The following is a 23,248-nucleotide window of genomic DNA, read 5'->3' as shown; positions in this document are numbered from 1 at the left end:
AATTTTAAAAATCCATTTTATTCCAAGAAATGGAAAGCCAACTACTTTATACATTTTCCAGAATTATGGTACAAGTTACTACATCATATTTTCTGATTTCTCAAGGGGAATGTTACTCATGATTATGAAGGCCAAGTACATTTTAAGTAAAATATATGAAATCTTCAAACAGATGGAAAGGCTTAGAAAACAAAATTTGGGTAGTATTCAGGATGGTTTTTTGAAACAATGCAATACCAAGAGGTAAGTCTCTATGAGTTATTTAACCCTGGGCTGGAATGTGTGAATCACATGACTTGCTCATCTACAGCAGGACAGCCAGTTTTGAGCACTAGTTGGAAATTTCCGTTATGCCATAACCTTCTGGAAGGCTCCTTTCTTTCTTCATGCTACCTCTTACTCTCAAATAACCAGTATATGACAGGGGCACATACCGGCAAATTCTGAATTTTTGTGGGCTCCTGAGAGCAGAAAAAGTTTATTTCTTCCCTCTTCTAGGAGCAGCTCCTCACCTGGTCACCTGGAAATCCTGGAAAACCAATGACTCCTTTTAGTCCAGGTGAACCTGGAGGGCCAGGGGGGCCTGGAGGACCAGGATGCCCATGTGTCCCAGGCGGTCCCCTGTGCAGTCCAGGTGGTCCATCTCTTCCGGGATCTCCTCTTCCCCCTTGCATCCCTGGGCTTCCTTTATCACCTGTTGAGGTCGGAAGTGTTACAAACCCCTTGGCTGAAGTCTCAGACTGAGTGCAGATAGTTCTGAATGGCTCAGTTCTACTTGCAAAAGATGAAGCCAGTGAAATTGGGGGTGTTGGCTTCTGTTCAAAGCCACATCTCTGTGGTTTCTGTCTTTGGCAACCTCACTGTGAAAGAAGCTGCCAAGAATAGACATGAGGCCATGGGTGGAAGGAGGGGGCAGGCAAAGTCATTTGCTCGAGCATGCACACCTTACAAATGAAGAAGAATTCAGCCCAGAGAAGTTGAAACATTTTCTCCTAATGGCTAGCTAAAGAGAAATCCAGGATATAACCCAAGCAGATTAACCTTGAACTTGAGAAAGAATACAAATTAAGTTGTCAAAATCCTTGCCCTGCCATGTTTCAGAGGACGAGCAGCATGTCATAGGAATGCTTTTTAGAAAAATATGGCCCCTGGTAACCCCAGATCTGTAGATTCAGGATCTTTATTTAAACAAGATCCATAGGTGATTTATATACTCTCTTGTTAGAGAGGGACTGGTTAAAATGACATAGGCAGGCCCAGATATTCATACCAGCTTCCCTAAACAGAGGGGCTTTAAGCCTGGAGCCAGTAATTTATGTATAGCTTATGTTAGTCCTAGTTTGGAATATCAAAATCTATAAATACATATAAACTCCAACTATTTTTAGCACGGAAAAGCCAAAGTATTACTGGAAAATTTAACAGGGCACAATTACATTTAAGAAATGACTTTTCCTAATTCCTTGTTGGAGGGAAAGTTGCCTAATATGCTGGCTTACCTGAATGATCTATAAAATACCAACCTATTTGATAAGGTTGAAAAACCTCCAGCATTTACCTCTCTGTCCTGGGAACCCATCATCTCCTGGAGGACCAGTGTCCCCGGGCTCCCCCTTTTGGGAAATGATGGCTGCTTCTCCTGCATCACCGGGAGGTCCTCTGGCTCCTGTAAATGTGACTTATATGAGATAAACACAAACACATACATGCTACACCCCTGGGACAGGGATGTAGTTGGTGCACTCAGTAAGCTTGCTATATTCAACCCAAATATCTCAGGATCCTCAGGGAGTTAAGACATTTGTAATGTTATAATCCACAAGACTGTTTACTTATCCTGTAGCATCTGAATCATCCATAGCCCACGTCCAGTGATCCATACCTTTCTCCCTCACCACCCTTTTTTTTCTGCTCTTTACATTAAAAGAACAAACACATATTTCAACCTGGTTCTCTATATACGGACTGCCAAAAAGTAGGGACTATGTCACATTTCCCAGCATATTTGGGAATACTGTCCCAACCAAGCACTGTGCTGAGATAGGCTTAGTAGACCAACATAATGAGAGTTTCTTGTTAAAAGGGAATTCTTGTGAACCAATGGCTGTAGCATTAGTAGTGTGACGTCAGCAATAGTGAGAGTGCTTTTAGTGCTGGGGACGTATTTACACAACTGTGGTCGGCAGATACTGTTAGTGCTGGGATTCTCCTCAGGGAGCATTTGGGGGGAGTTTAAAAACTGCAATGGTAGCATTGATGCAATTTTTAATTCTCAGTGGAGTGCCTTTAATAGAATAACATGACTTTTCTGCAAATATCAGTTTTTATGTAGCAAAGAGATTTTTGATCTTTACCACTTTAAATTCCTTAATTCATGTAAATAGTTTTTATAAGCTAATAGAACAAGCAAACAAACAAACAAAAAACTAGAGAATCAAAAAACTGAGAAGAAAAGGTCATTTGAATAAAATTGGAGGCTATTTTGCCCAAGAGCTTTAAGAATTGAAAAAATTTCTTGTAAAGGCTGTTGAGCATTGATTTTATTGTTAGAAATGCTATATTCTCTCCTGTAGCCACAGCTGAGAGGCCACAGGAAACATCTATGCTGTAAATGGTTAGGAGGGGCAGGATTCAAAACATAAAACCCCAAACAATATTTTATGAAAATTAAGTACTTGTGAAAATTATATGCAAATCAAATTTCATTGTCCACAACTAAAATTCTGTTCCAACTTTTAATTTTATCTTGTTTGTATATTGTCACATCTGGTGGTTTTCAGGTGCCAAGGCCAAGGTGTATTATTGTCACAGAGGCCATTTGGCCTCCAATGCCTGAAACATTGTTTACAGATGATGACCACCAGGACAGCGAGGTCTCTGAAGCCCCATGTCTATAAATCAATGCATTCAGGACCTCTTGTTAGCATCTCCAACATTAGACTGATTTATTTACCTTCCTTACATGTACTAAGATTGAAAGCCAAGGCAAATGAATTCCTAAGATATCACAGAACCAAAGAAATCCTGAGACAAACTAATCGCATTTGATCCAACACTGGGAATGAGGTCATGCAGCCCCTCCCCCCAGTTGTTAAACCCACTTGCCTTTGGCACCTCTCTCTCCCAGGTCTCCCCGCAAGCCAGGCCAGCCCTTCTCTCCGATTTCTCCCTTTCTTCCAGCTTGTCCATCCGGGCCTGACCTTCCTCTCTCTCCTGGAAAACCAGGGTAGCCAGGCAGCCCTGGGTGTCCTGATAAAATGAGAACATGAAGTTTAGGGAAACACCTTAAGGCTACCATGGTTCTTTCATGTCCCTGGTCATTCAGTGATACAAATTCCTGCCCAACACTTTATGCTGAAAGGAAATCATTAATTTGAACCTGACTATGGTCTTAAACATCTGTGTTCTTCCACCCACTCCTATTTCCTTATCCTAAAGATGTAACATGAAAATGCTATTGTTTGGGGGTCCTGAGCCCATCATGTTTTAAGAGCACCAAGAAAAAGGATGAGGACAGAGGGCCTATCCAAAGTGAAATGTGTTAGCCCTTCCCTGATGATATCACTGGTGCTGCCTGGTCTAGCGAGCTTAAATATCCTCATCCTGTGAACCCAACCCAATATCCCTCCCTGCCCCCCGCCCCGCAAGCCTATCGATAATTTTCTTACATCAGAACATCTGTCACTAAAAAAGATAACACGGAGAATAAAGGCTACATCTGAAAGGGGAGGGCAAAGTTAAGCTAATTAATACATTCTATTAGTGTAAGTCTTGCCTAACCAGTTTGGTTTGACAGTTGATTTTGAGTTTATAAAACTGGGAGAATTATTGGGAGAGCACTACTCACCCTTTGGGCCTGGAAGGCCAGGTAGGCCACTTTCCCCAGTGGGGCCTGGGATCCCAGGAGGCCCTCGGAGACCATCTGCTCCTGGGAGGCCTGGGAGGCCAGGGAGGCCCTTCATCCCCGCTGGCCCAGAAGGCCCCATGTCTCCTGGCTGGCCTTTCCAACCTGGGGCCCCTGAAACAAAGCACAACAACCATGAAGCTGGAAAACTTAAAACTTTCTTCAAACATTCACAGAAAAAACACACTCTACAGAGCTTAAATGATGTACCCGTAGCACATTAAAAAAGAACAAAATAATATTTATCAGCTAAAGTGATGGGCAACTTTGTATCTGCCTAAGAATATATTTTTCTGGATGTTATAAGAAGGGGGGCAGAGATCATCTGAATACTTCTTCCCTTTTAAGAATGAATGAAGATTTACTGTTTTTCTCTTTTTGAAAATACGAAGACACAGAGATGAAAACAAAAAACTGTTCTTATATGTGCTCTAGAAAGAGAAGAAGAGGAGGAGGAGGAAGAGAAAGAAGATAGAGAAGGGGGAGGAGGAAGAGGAGGAGAAGAAGAGGAAGAGGAGAAGGAGGAGGAGGGGGAGAAGAAGAAGAAGAAGAAGAAGAAGAAGAAGAAGAAGAAGAAGAAGAAGAAGAAGAAGAAGAAGAAGAAGAAGAAGAAGAAGAAGAAGAAGAAAGAAGAGGAGGAGGACAAAAGAGGAGGAGGAGGAGGACAAAGGAGGAGGAGAAGGAGGTGGACTAAGGAGGAGGAGGAGGAGAAAGTTGAAGTTGTTGATTGTGAGTACTTTCTGAACCTTTGCCCCAGTGAACTTCAGTTACACTGTTAACTATGATGACAGATTTGTACAAATCAGAATAGCCAAAATAAATGGTGTTTGAGATGAGGCTGTAGTAGTAAATTCTGTCCCAAACTTGCCTGGCTTTTTAAGTGGGCATCTTGCATTGGGATACAAGCAGCAGCAGATACGTTACAGAGTGAAGGACCCCAGCAACGAAATGAGGAGCCTACCAGAGAAAGCTCCTACTATGGGCTGAATGTGTCTCCCCAGAGTTGTTATGCTGAATCTTAACCACCAATGTGAGAGGATTAAGAAGCAGAGAGTTTTGAAAATGATTAAGTGTGAACATAAGAGAGGTCTGTGGTATTTGTGTGAGGACATTAGAAGGTGTCATCAATGTGGAAGAGGTCCTCCCCAGATCTTGATTTTGGACTCCTGTTGCTCATAAATTACTCATTTAAAGGCATTTTGTTATAGTTGGCCCAGGGTACTAGAGAAGCCCCTGAGCACCTTTGTGAGAAGATACACATTCACTCTTGTTCCAAGAATGCAAGGTCCTGACCTTCACCTGGGACATCTCCCAAAGCCACATTTGCAGGAATGACTTTGACAGATGATGCTCCACTTTCCTCAGGATGGGAAGCAGGCCTGCTTGAAGACTGCTAAGAAGTGGTGGTTCCTAAACTTGCATATAATGCATGCAGCCTCTAGCCAGTTCTGTACATGTTACTTGACTAGAATTTGGGGAAATGATACAGACCAATCTGAAACTCATGAATAAAAGTTTCTTTGTCTCTGACTTCATACACTTGTTTCTCCAGACATCCATACATAAACAAGAGGCAAGCTTCCTGACTGTAAGTAGGCAATGCCCAGACGCTTCACGTTTTGACACCTGCTGGCACTTACCTGGATTACCGGGAGGTCCAGGAAGTCCTGGTTGGCCTGGGATCCCTGGAGCACCTCTTTCACAGGAATGGCCAGGGGGTCCTGGGATCCCTGGAAACCCAGGACTTCCTTCTCTGCCTTTGGGACCTTTGAGACCTGGAGATCCGGGCATGCCAGGTGGCCCTGAAATGATGATGCATTGGGACATTCATAAGTTAACACTTTATAGACAGCCTATAACATCACTCATGCATATCAATTCTAGAAATCAACAATTTGATTCTGACTCTGGGCTCCCTGAGCTAATATGTGGAATGGATTTTCATATCATAGATACAGGTACAAGAGTGTGTAAACCATGCCTTGCTAAGTGAGCTGCTTGATAAGTGTACGGATGACAAAGAGGTGACCTAGGCAAACAAGAGACCATAGGCTTTCCTCATTCTACCATCCTCCTCCTCTGCAGCAGATTTACACCCAGATACATAAGATGCACCCAGTGTGTGCTGCATAAGATGCGCATTGGGTGAGAGGTCTTATCAGTTACTCTTCCAAATTTCTACTGGACTTCCATGGAGCCTGCTAAGCCCAAGCCTCCCTGCTAAGCCCCTGAGTGGCTTGACCTCACATAGTCTGTACTGAACTCCCTCAGTCTGGCATTAGCAGTGACTAATTAGCCCTTGCTATTGGAGGCTTTTGGAGCAAATACATCGCCTGGATAGAGCTGAGTGGACTAAGCCACTGTGGCCTTACATTTGCAAACAAGCCATAAAGTACACAGGCAACCAAGGGGGTTCAGGTTCATTTGATGTGATCAGTGCCTATTTGTAATCATGAAATGTACATGCATTCACTGCATAATGTATAACAATGTAAACATTCTTTTGGGATCTGGCCAAAGCTGAAGAGACATCCTATAACAAAGAGAGAGCAAAGACCTCATACCTTCAGCCCCTGGGCATCCTGGGTAACCTTTGTGCCCTTTCATGCCTGGCACTCCTGGAAGACCCCTATCTCCAGGGGGTCCTGGGTCACCAAATGCAGGGTCTCCTGGGATTCCTTTCTGGCCATCTACTCCAGGAGACCCAGGTGGACCTGGGGGTCCAATAGGGGAGGTCCCCTTTTCACCTCCGATTCCTGGATCTCCTGTGTCACCACGAAATCCTATTTAACAACAATAACAGACTGCTATATGTACAAATATAGATCCAACAATATAAGGACAATACTTTGAAAACCACAGGCACAATTAAGAGGTACCTAACAGGTAACATTTCTATGACTTTTGAGACTTGAGAGGTAATACTCTTTTGCCACTCTATAAATGATACCAATTGTGATTTTTCACTGCTGTTTTGTCTTTTAAAATTTATTTATTTATTTGTGGAGGCAGGCAGGCACACACATGGAGGTCAGAGGACAACTTGTGAGAGTTCCATGGATGGAACTCAGTCATTGGGCTTGGTAGCAAGCAAATTTTACTCACTGGGCCATCCTGCCATACCCGTAAACAATTTTTTTTTACACTTATTTGTTCATATTCACTATGTAGCCTAAGCTGCCCTGAACCATTGTACACATCCCAGGATTGTAGCTGGAAGTTTTTCTGTATCCTGCCTGGCCCAGGGTCAGGACAAATCTCTCATCCACAGTCCCTCAGCCTTTAATAAAATAATCACACAGAGGCTTAATATTATTTATAACAGCTCAGCTATTAGCTCAGGCTTACTACTGACTAGCTCTTGCACTTAAACTCAGCCCGTTTCTGTTAATTTATATGTTGCCACGTGTTCTGTGGCTTTACCTGTATGCCATTACATGCTGCTCCCTGGATGGTGGGCTGGCATGTAGACAAATTTCTAAATGGTCTTATTAAATAAAAAACACAGAGAGCCAAATATAGCGGTGAAAGCCTTAGAGATCAGGAAAATAGGAAAAGCCACCAGCCAACCTTACCTCACCAATTCTGCAGCTTCCAAATTCGAGTTCCTTCCTGTCTACCCACGCCTTTATATGCCTTGATTATCTGCCCTCTCATTAGCTGTTAGCCCAACTACCTCATTTCCTTGTCACTACCTGTCTGTATAGACCTCCAGGTCACTATGGTTGGTACTGGGATTAAAGGTGTGTGTCACCATGCTTGGCTCTGTTCCCTAGTATGGCCTTGAACACACAGAGACCTTACCTGCTAAGCGATTGGATTAAGGGCTTGTGCTGCCTGACTTTGTTTACTTAAAATGGCTGGCCTTTCCCCCTTGATCTCCAGGCAAACTTTATTTGTCAAAGCACAGATAAAATACCACCACATTTCAGCACAAATAAAATATCACCACACCAGGACAGCCTGAAACTCAAGAAGATTCTCCTCCTTCCACATCTGGAGTCCTGGGGTTACAGGTGAGTCCCGCTATACCCAGCCTCCTGACCACTTTCTTCCTCAGGCAGACCCTGCTTTGGACTGTGGTTCCAACTACACAATGATTGCCGACAGCTAAGGATTCCCCCCTGGAAGGCATCTCAGCTGCATCTACAAGTTGTCACAGCACAGCTGAGTTCTGAGTCCCCCCAGAGAACAATTCCTCCATTGTCTCCAGATCCCCTGCCACCTCCTTAAGGGTGCCCATCTTTAGGAATATGTAAAAGTTCTTGACACAAATGTTCCCAAAGCAGAGAAAGCCTTCACTTACCTGGTGGACCTGGAATTCCAGGCATTCCTGGTTTGCCCTGCCGACCTTTCTGCCCATCTGGACATCTCATACCAGGAGCACCTGGGGGACCCGGAAACCCCTTCGGACCTAAACATGAACAAATAAAACAAAGATTCAATTGCACAGAAACGAGCCAAATAGGAAGAGCAAAAAAGAGATTTTGAAATGTCTGTGTTAGTTGTCTTTTGGAGTATGTCAACTTTATGGAAATAAAAATGCTTTCCATCATGGTTTACAGAAGCATTCTGTAGCCATTGTTCCAGGTTAAGTGTTTCAGGGTAACTTTCCTCAGAATCTGTACTAGGGGGATTTCCTCCTGAGAGCTTTTCACACATAGACCGTCATTCACATACATTTTAGTGCCTTCCATGGCAGGTCTGAAACACAGACCCACAGGCCTAGCCTGTTCTTTAGGAGGACAAGGTGGTGACCAGAGCCCACCCTGCTGAGAAAGCACAAAAGGAGCCCTAAGTTATATAGAGCAGAAGCTAAGGTCATCAAGATTTTCCCTTAAATCTCTGATTTCCTCCTAAGTGAGGTCAGCTAACATGGAGGAAATTGTGAATTGTGAACTGCATGAGTATAGAGCATTGGAAACTTACTTTCTGTAAGCTAACACTGCTGGCAAGCAATCAAAGTTTTCCGTTCATCCCCAGGAAGGTAACAGTAAGGAGGAAATGAATATTCAATGAACCAACCAGCAGTTCATCACTCTACAGATGCAGTTATGTCTCCACACTCTCACAGCTGCATTGTGATGAGCGGAATTACTACCCTGTTTTTTGAGCTGGAGCTTAACCACATGACTGGCTTTAGCCATACATACACACACATACATATATGGATATATATGTATATACATATATATATGAACATAGTTATATAAGAGATTTTTGAAACTACTTGGGCCAGTGAGGTCTGAATTGCATGATGCGATCTGAGGTGTGAGGTGATCCTGGGAGACTTGACCTACCCTCTTACCTTCCTGCAATCCCATGAAAAGAGCACACACTGGCCTTTTACAATAGAACAAGTGTTGCCGATCTGAACTTAACCTAGGTCCAGGGGCCAGGGTCACACCAACACACACTGTCCTAGATCAGCTGAGTCCCATCGTTCTTCAGACACACAAGAGACGGAACAGGTGTGTGTGTGTTTGCAGCTCACTGCATGGGTACTGGAGATCTGAACTCAGGTTCTCCTTATTCTTGCAACAGCAAGATTTTTACTGACTGAGCAGTTCGCCCAGCTCTTTTCTATCCTTGTACAGGACAAGATAAGACATGTTTACTAGCAATGCTGGTACTCAAAGAGTTAATTTAAATAAACTTTAAAGATATGAATATGGGTTTGCAGTCTGATTCAGCTAAACACAAGGGATTGACTCAAATGGAATAGATGCATGGACATGTGTTCAAGGAATGTTGAGGCAGGAGCATTTTTCAGGCTCGTCTAGTGATAACTTGTCCCTCTTGGAATGCATAGTCTACAGGCAGGTGACATTTCCCACTCTTGGGACACAGGAAGAGATAAAGGATATAGCTTTAAAATTCTCAAGGGCAGAGATATTAAGTGGCAGGTGATCAAGCCAAGGTAAATTTTGTTGCACAGAGTCTGGAAAAGGCCATGGAAGGCGTACAAAGTAGAGGGTGAGGCCCAGTAGCTAATGACCATAATGTTTTTCCCAGTCTCCTTTCCCTCGAGACATTATACTAATTTCAGAAGTACCCTGGCTGGGAGAGTTTGCTGTGAGCTTATTTATTTTCTTGTATCTTTTACTCTGGAAAGTGTGTAGAACAAGAACTTTGTGCTGGTGATACCTGGAGGTCCATCAAAACCTGGAGGGCCTGGATTCCCTGGGTAGGTTACATTACAAGAAATGGTGTCACCTGGAGAGAAAAAGAAGAGTGACATGTAGATAACTGAGCATCAAATGCACTGTGAGTCTCTGTGACAACTCATTCAAGATATTTTTCCATATAGTGCAGTAGCATGCAGAGGGAGAGACATGTCCAGGCATCATTGGACCAGCTTTCCAGATCTTCCCTTAAGCCCCGATCTCAGCTGTTAGAGTAGTTATAAGCACTATGAGAAAAGCATTGTGTCTAAGACATATAGGTTCTAATAACCTGGGAACGTGTAAATTATTAATATCAATGACAGTTTGTAGGCCCACAGATTCTAGGGGAACGGATAGAAAATGTTGATAGGTCATGAAGAAGCCATGGGACTCAGCACTGAGTTCAGCTGATTTTGCTCTTGGTTTGGACACCAGGAAACTACATGAATGAAGAGGTTGTGCTGGATATTAATGACAGCCACCACGTTTGAGATCTCTATGGAGCAGGTTCTTAAGATCAATTGTCTCTCATTTTTCCAGTGACTTGGTGATGAAGGTTCTGTCATCCCCAGTATAATTGGCAAAGTAACTCAAGGCTTATGCCTCTGAGTCCTCATGTCCCACTAAACCCAAAAGTTTCACTTTTGTAACAATACTTCATGGTTTATTACTTCATATGTTTTCAAGCTAAAATGTGAGACATAAAGGAAAATTATATTACATTTTTTGGAGTCTCATACCACAAACTTGCTTCTTATCAAATACAAAGGTAGTTGCCTTTATGTGTTGTCAAAACAAGAGCCAAAACAGTATATCATCCTCAAACTATTAATACTATAGCCCAAGGTGTCATGCAAGTTACAAAAGAAAAAAATCTTAAATAAACCTCTTTCTGTCAGCCATAACCCTGAAAGTAATTTTTTGAAATTCATATAGCTGTCAAACATGCTTAAAATGTCACCATTTTTCCTCTCCCTAAAATGCTTACAAGTGTGTTTTCATGGGCAATAATTTTTTAAATGAAACACTAGTGTGTCTTTTATTCAAATATATCACATTATCTCAAAAGATTCTAAAAAGTTATGCTTTCAACACATATGAGTGATTTAAATACAGCTGGACTTTATGCGTTGATGGGGAAAATTAATCAAAAGTAGTTTAGATGTGACAGACAAAGCAGCAAAGAGCAGCATTTGGGAGAATCACTCTCAATATTGGTGATGTTATGTTTTTAGTTGCCATACAACCCGCAAGATTTCTATAGGACCTGGATAGAATCCACTTGGCCAGCCTGCCAGAGAGGTGATAACTTCACCCAGCAGAAATTCCCTTTTGTTTTCATGATTTCAATTAATATTCTATCACACAAATATTCAAAATTACCTCTCTGCCCCTTCATGCCATCAAAGCCCCTCATGCCTGGACGCCCCGGCTTTCCTGGTCGGCCTCTCTCTCCTGGTGGGCCTGGAAATCCCAGGCCTGGAGGCCCCACAGGTCCTGCTTTCCCTGGAGGACCTGGCAGTCCGGGAGGCCCTCTCTCACCCGGGGTTGCATCCTGATGGCCACCCTGGGAATGTTAGGTCACATACCTATTATTGATCTTTCAAAGTTCATTAACTCAAAGCAGACTGCATGTTTAAAAGCCCAGATTTCAAAAGACAGTAGCTCTGAAGCAAGTGTGACTTAAAAGAATTAATTTAGGTTCTTCTAATATTTACATACATATTTTGCATATTTACATACCTACATACGATATTGGATGCATATGCTATGCCTCCAATACAGAAAGTGAATTGTATTATACCTTAGATACAGAATAAGAACTTGTATGCAGAACCACTAACAGCATATATAACATAAGCAAGTGAAGTGGTAGGTCCACACACAAATGAAAAACTCAAGTGAGTTTTTCGTATGAAATTGACTTCTTACACCCTATGAGAAGGTACCCAGATAGGCTCCAGCACCCTCCACGTCTTTGGGTAAAAACACAACAAATCTTTATTCCTAGTGCATGTGAGTCTGACCTATAGTTTCCTGCCTTGCTTATATGAACATATCAGAAAATGAAATTGTATAGCAGAAGTGTACATACTCGGGGGCCAGGATCCCCTCTTTCTCCAGCACGTCCATCCTGACCATCTTGTCCACGTAGTCCTGGAAATCCTGGTGGCCCATCATGTCCTCTTTCTCCTTTTTGCCCTGGGAAAAGGAGGCAAAAGACCTGTAAGATCTCACACATGGGGAGTTAAATAGAAGAGAAAAAAAGGACGCAGACTAAATATGATGGTATTTCACTCTGTGAGGGTTAATCAAATTTTCTGAGTGACTCAGTTGTCCAAACTCACCCAAACCTAAAACAAAGGGAAGAATGGTAGTTACAAGACCTACTGGCTCTCTTTATTGGGGAAATTATCCTTTTTGTATTTTATCAAAGAGGTGATCTATGGAGAGATGTCATGGAAACTTCCTTATTCAGTGACAGTGCATGTAACATTCTGTCCCTGGTTTTAGTGGATGGGAGTGTTGACCATTAGATTTTTGCCCTAACTACACAGTCCTTTCTGAAGTTATTCCTTTGCATACAGCAGACAGAGCATCTATGATTTCAAGGACTTAGTGCTGCCTCATGCATGGTATTCCTGGTGCATGTAGCCCAGAGAAAGACAGGCTTGTGGATGCAAATGGACATAGACCAATGAGAGATGAAGGATACCAAGAAAGCTTCATGATGCCGTGCAGGGCCATAGATCTGTTTGTTCCAATGGGAACCCTACACCTAGATTTTCATGTTTTGTCTAATAAATTATATAATTTCTCCAAATTACTTCAAAATAAGCATTTGTCTTCTAAATGCCATTGACTAACAGAAGATGCTGCAATGAAGTGAGCAAGCAGGAGGTACGCCAAAAGAGTTTTTGCTCCAGACTGAAGTTCACCACAATGAAGATTCAAATATGTCACTGAAGGAACATTTACGTTTTCAAATAAGAGGCAGGAGATTCAGTACCCACTAGTCACACCATTCTGTGAAGGGCAGGAAATACCCATAAGGCAATCTCAACAGTCTTAAATTATCAATTGATCTGTAGTCACAGGGGAAATCAATGCAAGTGGATGCCCATAGATCATTCATAAAGTGTCAGAGGGCTAAGTGATCAGTCACACTCACCTTTCACTCTTGATGTGACCATGTCACCCTTTGCCCCTTTGTGGCCAGGGGGCCCCAAGGCACCAGGTTTTCCCTTGGTGAAAAAAAATAGGAGACGTGCATTAGATTAATTCTGATAGGGAAGTCCTTCATATATTTGTCTCACACCTTCTCCTCCCTCTAAATCCCTTGTTTAAAGATCCTGCCTTGGAAATCTTTGTTTTGTCCCTTTCTTGCCTTTCAGAGTGGTTCTATTGTGTAAAACCCTGAGTTTTCAGTGCTAAAATCTATGTAAAGTTTGTATCTTAGTCAACAGGAAATTATCAATGCCTCTTCTATCTTAGCAGTTCACTACAATTAAGATATCATGGAGTGAAGACTAGAGAGACGGCTTGGTGCTTAAGAGCACTTGCTGCTTTTACGGAGGACACGTTTGGCTAGCAGTACCCACATGGTGGCTCTTAAGACCCTGTAACTCCAGTTCCAGGGGAAGGGCTTTCTCTTCTGGCCTCCACATGCACCAGGCATGTACGTGACACACGTACATACATGCAGGTAGTCACAAATATACACAAAATTTTAAAACACAAATCTTTTTTAAAAGCTGGGGAAAACGATGCATGGGGATTCTATGTGGATATGGTACCTCGTGTTGAGACTTAAATAAAATGTATCCTGGATAAATATGTATCATCAAATATATTTGAAATTATTTTAGCCTTTGATCAGTGAAAGTGGGAGCAAAGAGGAGGGTGAGTAACAGAAGAGCTTCCACAGAGCCAAAGATGGGGAAAGAGGCCGGGGAAGACTGTAGTGTTAATGGAAGCGGGTAATAAGATTCTTTCCCCCCTGGTCTGCAGCTCTAAGCACAGTGTGATAAATGTAATATAGAAAGGATGCATCAGAAATACAGTCAGCCCATTGGGTCCTAGAACAACTGAATTAATACCTTACCCATAATAACCCTGCACAAATTAGTAGTCCACAATGTAAAAGAGTCAGCCCTAAGAAACAACTCAACACAAAATCACAATAGTATCTTAGAGTCACTAAACGATTAAGTAGCAACATACAAGACAAACAAAAAAGACCTGACCATGATAAAATATTGAATGTTACAAAATGGACTGTAATATGCAAACCACGAAATAATTTCAGCATGTTGTTCACCATCCATGCACTAAGGGTCTAGGTTCCTGCTGAGGCAGCTTTGCAAGTGTGCCGTGCACATGTGGAAAGGGTAAGGCTGGCGGTCTGAATCACCACTTTCAATTAAGAGCAGAATTTTTCTTTCGTTAGCTTCTTCTAGGAGAAATGGAGAATGACTTGGGGACTTCAAAATTGAGTTGCGGGTCTCCCCAGCATAGAGGAACAATGGGCTGTCTCTAGAGCCTCCAGGGGATGATTCCTGTGAGCAGTGATTTTATTTGCAGGGATCAGACAGGCAGAAGGCTGTGCTTTAGCAAGTGAGCACCATACTGTGACAGAGAGATTAATGCTGAGTTGTTTCTCAGGGATCTTTTACTGTAGTTTACTAGTTCACCTGGCAGCTAAGACATCCTTCATTCATTCAGTTTGAGGACCCTCGGACCAGAGTGACTCTGATGTCTTCGTCCTGTGTATGATTCTGTCTGTATGGCTTCTCCACAGTCATCCACAGTTATCTTTGGCACTGAACATCACATAGACCCCAATAAAGCGACTTTCCAGACCTCCAGCATAGACCTCTCCTCCGAGGACTTGTGTTGACCATCACCCCACAGACACTTGTCATTTTAATTTGTCTAATTATCACCCAAACCTAAAATGTCTCCAATAGTTCTGTGTCATTTCCCACCAATGCCCAGTTTCCAGTGCCTTCATCCTAGTCCAATGCAATTGCCTTCCTCCAGGGGCTCAGGCACAGATCATCCTGTACTTGCATTTTCCCTGTATTGTGTATCTGACCTAGCAGCCAGTCCTTGGACTCTCCTGTCAATTACGTCTAGAGGCTGACAGATGGAGTCTGCACTTCCTCTTACCACTCAGCACCACCTCTTCAATCTGCTGCTCTCCCCCCCCCCCAGTTATTCAGCCACCTTCCACTTCATCTCCATGCACCCTCACTTACCTGTGCTCTCTTCTCCACAGAGCAACTGATGATCCATCTAAAATGAATAACAGACTATTGCCTTTCTCTTCTTATGATTCCCAAGATTCCCTAAGCTGTTCCATATCCTTCAGGACAAAGGTTCAAGCCTGACCTACCTGCAAAGCCCCAAGTTCTGCAGACTCTCCTAACAGCTAGTCACTTGTGTGTGTGTGTGTGTGTGTGTGTGTGTGTGTGTGTGTGTGTGTACATGTGTGCTGAGGATGAAACCAAGGACCTCCTATGCTGCTGCTTACTTACTTTCTCTACTCAAGCCACATTAAATGACCATGGCCTTCTGTCCTCATATAACAATACTGCATATTTACTAATGTGTTTACTATAAAGTCTGGGTCGTCTCCAAAGCTCCAGAAGTGCACATAATATTCCAGTCCCTATTGTGTCCCTAGAAAATTAGAATCATGCCTAGGATGTAGTAGACATTTAACAAGTAGTAATTAGTTAAATGAATGAATGATGGATAGATGGATGGATACAAGAAAGTGTTTAGCCATTATGATGTTTAGATTCAAAACATAAACTGCATATCACACATTAAGTTAGAAAGGGACACAATAAATTCTCTCTGCCTGTCTTGTTTAACTGAAGAGATTACGATCAGTAGGAGTTACTTACTGGTGGCCCTGGAGGTCCTTCAGCACCAGGCTGGCCTGGATCACCCTTTTCTCCGTGCCAGCCAGGAAGCCCTAAGTCTCCTTTACTTCCTTGTCTTCCAGGAAGTCCTGGAGGGCCAGGGGGTCCCATGGGACCAGGTGGACAGTTACAGAGTCCCTCATTTCCTAGGCAGAAGTAGAAAGACAGCTTTGACATGGCTCCCGACAAAACGCCCAGTAAGCTTTTTACTACAAAGAATAGTGTGACTGGAAATGAGAGATTCTGTAGTGCATAATTCTAATCACAGGAAACTGAGACCGTGTGACATGTGACTGGAGTGCAGCATGCGGCAGGGCGGGGTCTGTGGCATGGTCTATGTGGAACAAGACCATGTTGTAAGAGACTAGAGGGCAGCATGCAGCGGGATGGGGTCTGTGTAGGATGAGACAATATGACTGGGCCTAGAGTGAAGCCTGTAGTGTGGTGGAGGGGTAGATGGGACAGTCTATGTGGGGTGAGAGCATGTTACGTGAGGACTGAAGTGAAGCATTGGGCCTGGGGTGGATGCATCTGTCACATGGTCTATGTGGAATGGGCACACAATTTCTAAAAAAAAAAAATGGAATCACATTTTGTGCCTTTAACTCACCCACACATAACCTAAAATTCTGGTGAGTAATTGAAAGTCCTTTTTTAAAAAAAAATCTGTTACTGAGGAAACAAAAATAAATAAATCACACTAAATATATAGATAAATTAATTATGGCGTGACCCTGAATAATCAAGGAAATACAGTGCATGAAGGGATTATTGATTGAGTGGCACATTACAATTGCTAATTCACTACAAAACATTCCCTAATGATTAGGACTTTCGGTATGAAAAATAAAGTTTGGGAAAGTCAAATTGGTTTGTGTTTATACTCTCACACTGTCTGGCTCAGGTGTTCAAGCTCAAGTGGGGTGGGGGTGGGGGTTGGGGGGAGGATATAGCCATGGGCTTTAGTGAGCCTGGAAAACATGAGGTCCACAGACAGAAACTACATTAAAACACAAATAATTCCTAATCCGCACAAGAGGACCTTGTGAGCCCAGTTGCCCCTGAAAGCAAGAATGTGTGGCCTTTATACTCTAAAGGCCTACTCTTTAGTCTGTGGGCGTCAACTCTATGTGAGGCTGTATAACTACCTGAGGGAGGTCACAAAACACTGGAAACAGTGAAAGGCAGCGACCAAAACCAATTCAGAATGAATGCATACAGAGGAAAGTGTGTTTCTACCAGCGCTCACCCAGGCTGTATCTCATAACTCCACTGCAGCATTTTTTTTCTGAACACAGAACATGTGCATTTTGCACTGTGCATGCCATGATGCAGCACCAATGCACACTCCCCGAAATCCCTCATTTCAGATCCCACTCTGCTCTGTGCTAGGAATTATGGTGCTTTAGTGTACACACAAAGCTGTCTCCTCTTATACAAACACAATGGTTTAGTTGTAGAGAAATCCTTTCAATATCGTCCCTGTCATCATCCCTCAGCATCTAAATATGAAATTGATCTGTCTTTGGATTGGATTACATTAAAATGTTTAATTTTAAAAATTGCTTTTAGAGTTGCTGACCTGAATTTTAAAAAATAATTGTTAATAAATTTGGGCTTGGAATTAGGACAGAATTTCCTAAAATGAACCTGTATGTACTTCTGTCGTTTGAGGCTTTGTATTTATGCAAAGCAATGTTCTCAGCATTGATTATAAATCAAAATATCAGCTTGCTCTCAAAAACATTGAGGATGGTCTACATCCTGATGCATTAAACATTCAGCCAAGATTTAATTCTCTACATAAAAATAAACACCTTTATCTCATGAGTATGCAAACTTGCTTCCATATTTAATAGTAGTACTTATATGTGTTAAAGAATTATTGTAAAACAAATTTCTCAATTATTTGTTATCAATAAAGGTTTGATTTGTACACCTATTTTTATACCCACACACCTGAAGCTACACAAAAAATTCTCAGGTGAAAATGGGTCACGAGTGACAAAGTGTAAGAAGCTCTTGTCTGACAGAGGAACGGGAGTTGTGGTGACTTAGTCACACTAGAACACACACAGACATGCAGTCCTCATGGGGCATACCAGAGGTGAGTAACAAACCTGAATGACATGCCAGGTTGTCCTTCTCATAGACACCCTCGCCCTGGTCCTCCACTAGTGACTGTCATGTATAAATTCTGCCTTAGGTGCATACTTGCCTTTTTCTCCTTTGGCTCCTCTTCTTCCTGGGGGACCCATCTTTCCCTTTTCTCCCATTGGTCCAGGGCACCCAGGGCTACAATATATAACTGTTTGGAGGCAAGGTGTTGGCAGACAGAATCATATGATTTTAGTTAAAGCCCGTGAGAGGGCACCAGTGCAGTACACCCAGTCTCTTCCCTCTGTTGTCTCTGCCCATGTTTTATTTCATGATTTCCCATCTCCTTCTCTTCCTCTCTCCCTCTCTCCTTCTCTCTCTTTCTCTCTACATACATAGACCATGAGATTTTCATAATGTTTCTTCTACCATAACCATTGGCAAAGACATCCTTAATGGCAACCCTAGGTTAGTGAGCTACAGAATAAGGTAACAGGTGACAACAACAAATACCAAAGCAAAATAAACCATGAACAACGAAAGCTAGAGACAGAATATGACAATGTTTTTACCCTTCATTTGCCAGTTACCAGATACTGAAGAAAACACAAAGCATGGTTTGCAAAAGCAAAAGCTTTGGCTCGCCTGGTTAAAGCTGACAGATAAACTGCAAATGATACACTCTACATTTCCCCAACATGCCAGTAGGATAAAGAAGACAATAGAAGGTTAAAAAACATCCAGCAGACCCGAAAGATGCTGAGAAATGAGCATCAATGGAAAATGACAAGGGGAACAAGAAATGAAAAAATTAAAATGCAGATTTCACACCAGAATCTCCCCTGGAGTTTAAGAAGTAGAATGACAGGGAGGCTCAAAATAATGATTTGGCAAAGAAATATTTAGATGGAAAGACCCCTCTCAAAAAAATTGTGGAAAATAAACAGCCCTTCAAAAATATGGAGGAAACAAAGTTTTAAGAAAAGCACTGTAAAAAACTGACATAATTAAAAGAGTAGAGACCACTTCCTACTTTCTCTTCTATCAGGTTCAGTGTAAATGGTTTTATATTGAGGTCTTTGATCCACTTGGACTTGAGTTTTGTGCATGGCAGTAGATACGGATCTATTTGCAATCTTTTACATGTTGACATCCAATTATGCCAGTACCATTTGTTGAAAATGCTTTCTTTTTTTCCACTGTACAGTTATTGGCTTCTTTGTCAAAAATCAGGTGTTCATAGGTGTGCGGATTAATGTCAGGGTCTTCAATTTGATTCTATTGGTTCACATGTTGGATTTTTGGAGCCCAGTACCTATGGTGAGACACTTTGTGCAGCCTTGGTGCAGCGGGGAGGGGCTTGGACCTGCCTCAACTGAATGTATCAGGTTCTGCTGACTCCCCATAGGAGGCCTTGACTTAATGGAGGTGGGAATAGGGGCATGGGTTGGGGGAGAAGGCTGGGGGGAAGGAGGAGGGAGGAGAGGGGGATCTGTGGTTGGTATGTAAAATGAATAGAAAATTTCTTAATAATAAAAATTTTTAAAAAAGAGTAGAGAGGCCGGGCGGTGGTGGCGCACGCCTTTAATCCCAGCACTCGGGAGGCAGAGCCAGGCGGATCTCTGTGAGTTCGAGGCCAGCCTGGGCTACCAAGTGAGTTCCAGGAAAGGCGCAAAGGTACACAGAGAAACCCTGTCTCAAAAAAACCAAAAAAAAAAAAAAAAAAAAAAAAAGAGTAGAGAGGAGCACTATTTTACACTGGATAAATGAACAGCCTGCTGCAAAAGGAAACACTGAAATAGAGCAACAGCATCAACTAAACTCTCAGAAATAAAAACACACACAGTAATTACAGCAGCAAAAAAAAAATCTATAAATTCAATAAGAGCTGGAAGATGGAGTTGAAGAAAATTTCAAGAAAGCTTCCAAAATGGAAATAGATTTCCAACATATGACCAAACAGTGAAGCAATATAGAAGTTTTCAGTGGTCTCACTGGAGTCTGGAAAATGAAATCCAGACAAGAAAGATTTCCTACCCAGGATTTTATACTCAGCTAAACTACCCATCAGACAACCCAGTAGGGCAAAGGCATTTTCAGATAAGTGTGGTCCTCAGCTTTACTTTCTTATCTCAAATCTTTCTCTGGAAGTCTAGTGTGGGAGTAAACAATAGAAAGAAATCTAACTAGTGAAAAGGAAAGAGCCAGAGAGATGCAGAGAGAATAACAGTGAACGGTCATTCACATTTATTGTTGCTCTTTTCACAGTTGCAACAAAATCAAATCAGCCTAGATGTCCATCAACACATAAATGGATCACAAGCATGTTTATATTACAATGGAATATTATTCTATGTTTAAGAACAATGACATTAATAAACTGGCAGTAATATGGATAGAACTAGAAAATATAATACTGAGGTAACCTAGACTCAGAAAGACACATGTGGATCCTACCTTCCAAAGGTTAAATATGTATATTTAAGAGGGAGCAAGTGAGGAGAGGAGCCAAGAAACTAGAAAGGGGTTTATGAGACGGGGAAAGAGTTTTTAAGGGAAGGCATGGGGAGGGCAATGGAGCATTTGAGATGTGGAAACGGAAGCAGAGGGTCACTGCAGGAGGAAGGGGGAAGGAACGCCAAGGAGATCAGTCACAAATGTACAAAAATGTACATTTTTTTCTTATCATTATTTCTACAATAATGTGTTCAAATGGCATTAAATGCTATAAAAATAATATTTAAAAAGCTGAGAAAGAAAAATCTCCAAGTATCTCAGCAATAAATCAAAAGTGTAGCCTTACTAATTTGAAAAAAGTCGAAAAGCTCTAGGAAACATTTGGAAAGTAACGTTGTAAGGCTATTAAATGAGTGAGCAATGTCATAATGACAGATACAAACCTCGGACAAAACTCAGTGAGGTTTGAGGTTAATTTCAAATAACTAAATTGAAAGTCCATCAAATACACACACACACACACACACACACACACACACACACACACACACGAAAGACAATTTACCAACTGTTTCTGTGAAAAAAATAATGTATGTATCATTATAGGCATTATAGGCCGAATGGATGTATAGCACTTATAAACCATTCCATGGAAACACTGAGTATTTCTGTAACCCCAATTATGACAATATCACTCCCAGTAAGCAGTGGCAATGGAAGATGTGTATGCATAGAATGGGGTGTGGTGATTGATGGTGGCAAAATTTTGTAGGAGTCAAAAGCCAACGAACAAAGTGAAAACTTCAGCAATAGAAAGCCAAGTGTGCTGGATGACAATATAGAAACAAATACCAGAAGATCCAGCTACATGTGTGGAAATAGCTGTCTTTGAGGAGGGAGGAACAGAAACAGACAGGCCTGGCATTTCTTTTCCGCATAGCGGCCTCTGTAGAACAGTTCAACTTTTAAACGAAGCTCATATATCAGTCCATCAAAAATAAAAACTACATTGACAAAACAAAAAAAACCTATCAATTTATGAAATTCTATCATCCATACTTAAACTCACAATTAATAAATTTCACATATTTTAATTGATAGCTCAATGTCATTTTCCAAATTTATAAAAAATTTTTAATATTACCAACTTGACTTAGGAAACATTACATAAGTTTTTAAGGATTTAGAAAACTGAACTTTCTGAGTGAACCTATAAATATGAATTTCAGCATATGAGCTAATAAATATAAATAAGGAATATTTTACCATCTGATCCAGGGGGGCCCTGTGGTCCTGGTGCTCCAGGCAGGCCAGGTGGTCCTGGCTTCCCTGGTTTTCCTGGGGCACAATCGAGTCTTCTAGGAATACCAGGTTCCCCTGGAAATCCTGGAGGACCAGGAATCCCTGGTGGTCCAAGAGGTCCCATCATGCCTGCAAGAAATATTAAGGGTGGAAATTATACACATTCTCAAGAGCAATGCTTCTATAGAAATCACAAATCGGCGTATTTAAAGGAAAATGGCTGGGGCTGGACATCACACCTAGTGAAATAAGCCAGACACAGAAAGAGAAACACCCTGTGACCTCACATGTGGGCTCTAATAGTCAAACCCATAGAAGGAAAAGAAGAGTGTCCATTGTTGGGGAAGAAGAAAGTGGGAATATGGAGGAATTGATCAAGGAGACAAAGTTTCAGGTAAGCTCAATAAATTCTGGAGATCCAATGTTCAGCATGCAGAGGGCAGTTAACAAGACACATTGTACGCTTGAAGCTGCTAAGAGAAGAGATGTTAAATAAAGCCCTTCTTCCATACACATTAAGGCACACAGGCACACAATCCAATGACGGTGATGCAGGCATGGCCAGCGTGTTAATCCACTGGACAGTGGTGAATGCCTTGATGTGTGCAGAACATCGAATTGTATACTTCACATGAACACAAATTTAGGTCAATGGGAAGTCAACAAAACTTGAGAGAGAGAGAGAGAGAGAGAGAGAGAGAGAGAGAGAGAGAGAGAGGGAGGGAGGGTCTAGTTGGCAGAGATTGATGCACACCATGCTACCCAGCACTTGGGAAATGGACACAGAAGGATCACAAGATTGATACTAGCCTGTACTACACAGAAAGAGTGTATCACTACATTTTAAAAAAGAACAAGACCCCTGCTTTTTTCACAAGGCTGATTGCTAGATAGAAAGCAGGAGCCATACCACAGTAATTAGAATAAACTGTGTTAAAGAAAAAGAAGAGCAGAATGCAGTTAAAAAAAAAATCAGACTTGAGGCAGGACAGGTGGCTTCGTGGTTATGAGCACTTGCTGCTCTTCTGGAGGACCACAGTTCAGTTCCTGGAACTCAAATTAGGTGGCTCACAAACACCTCTAACTCCAGATCCAGGGGATCCAACTTCCTTTTCTGGACACTGAGAGCATCAGCACACCATGGCATGTGATCACACACACACACACACACACACACACACACACACACACACACACACACACGTTCCCATAAAAATAAATAAAAATCTTTTAAAACTTGACTATTCCATACACCAAAATGCATCACTGTCTTTGAAAGGAAGAGACACACAGGTCGGGGGGATCATGTTTCTTACTGTTCCCTATTCTTTAGGTTTACTGGCACAGATATATTTAACTTACTTGAAAGTATTGTATTCTTCAATCTT

General features: G+C 41.9%; 1 protein-coding gene across 1 annotated transcript in view; it reads right to left on the bottom strand.

Moving 5' to 3' along the window:
* Col4a4 (collagen type IV alpha 4 chain) overlaps positions 1-23,248 on the bottom strand; it is a 100,796-nt gene that overhangs the window by 32,972 nt on the left and 44,576 nt on the right. Inside the window, exons 19-32 of the mRNA XM_059278344.1 lie at positions 21,825-21,989; positions 18,223-18,312; positions 15,987-16,150; positions 13,244-13,316; positions 12,167-12,273; positions 11,455-11,638; positions 10,052-10,120; positions 8,211-8,318; positions 6,469-6,687; positions 5,545-5,706; positions 3,848-4,018; positions 3,106-3,249; positions 1,559-1,666; positions 513-694 (exon numbers count right to left, since the gene is read on the bottom strand). Coding sequence (XP_059134327.1) covers positions 513-694; positions 1,559-1,666; positions 3,106-3,249; positions 3,848-4,018; positions 5,545-5,706; positions 6,469-6,687; positions 8,211-8,318; positions 10,052-10,120; positions 11,455-11,638; positions 12,167-12,273; positions 13,244-13,316; positions 15,987-16,150; positions 18,223-18,312; positions 21,825-21,989 — 1,946 coding nt within the window. The remainder of the gene's footprint in view (positions 1-512; positions 695-1,558; positions 1,667-3,105; positions 3,250-3,847; positions 4,019-5,544; positions 5,707-6,468; positions 6,688-8,210; positions 8,319-10,051; positions 10,121-11,454; positions 11,639-12,166; positions 12,274-13,243; positions 13,317-15,986; positions 16,151-18,222; positions 18,313-21,824; positions 21,990-23,248) is intronic.

Source organism: Peromyscus eremicus, chromosome 13 (genome assembly GCF_949786415.1).
Source record: "Peromyscus eremicus chromosome 13, PerEre_H2_v1, whole genome shotgun sequence".
Lineage (NCBI taxonomy): Eukaryota > Metazoa > Chordata > Mammalia > Rodentia > Cricetidae > Peromyscus > Peromyscus eremicus.
Note: the sequence above shows the minus strand (reverse complement) of the source record. Positions and strands in the feature narration are given on the sequence as shown.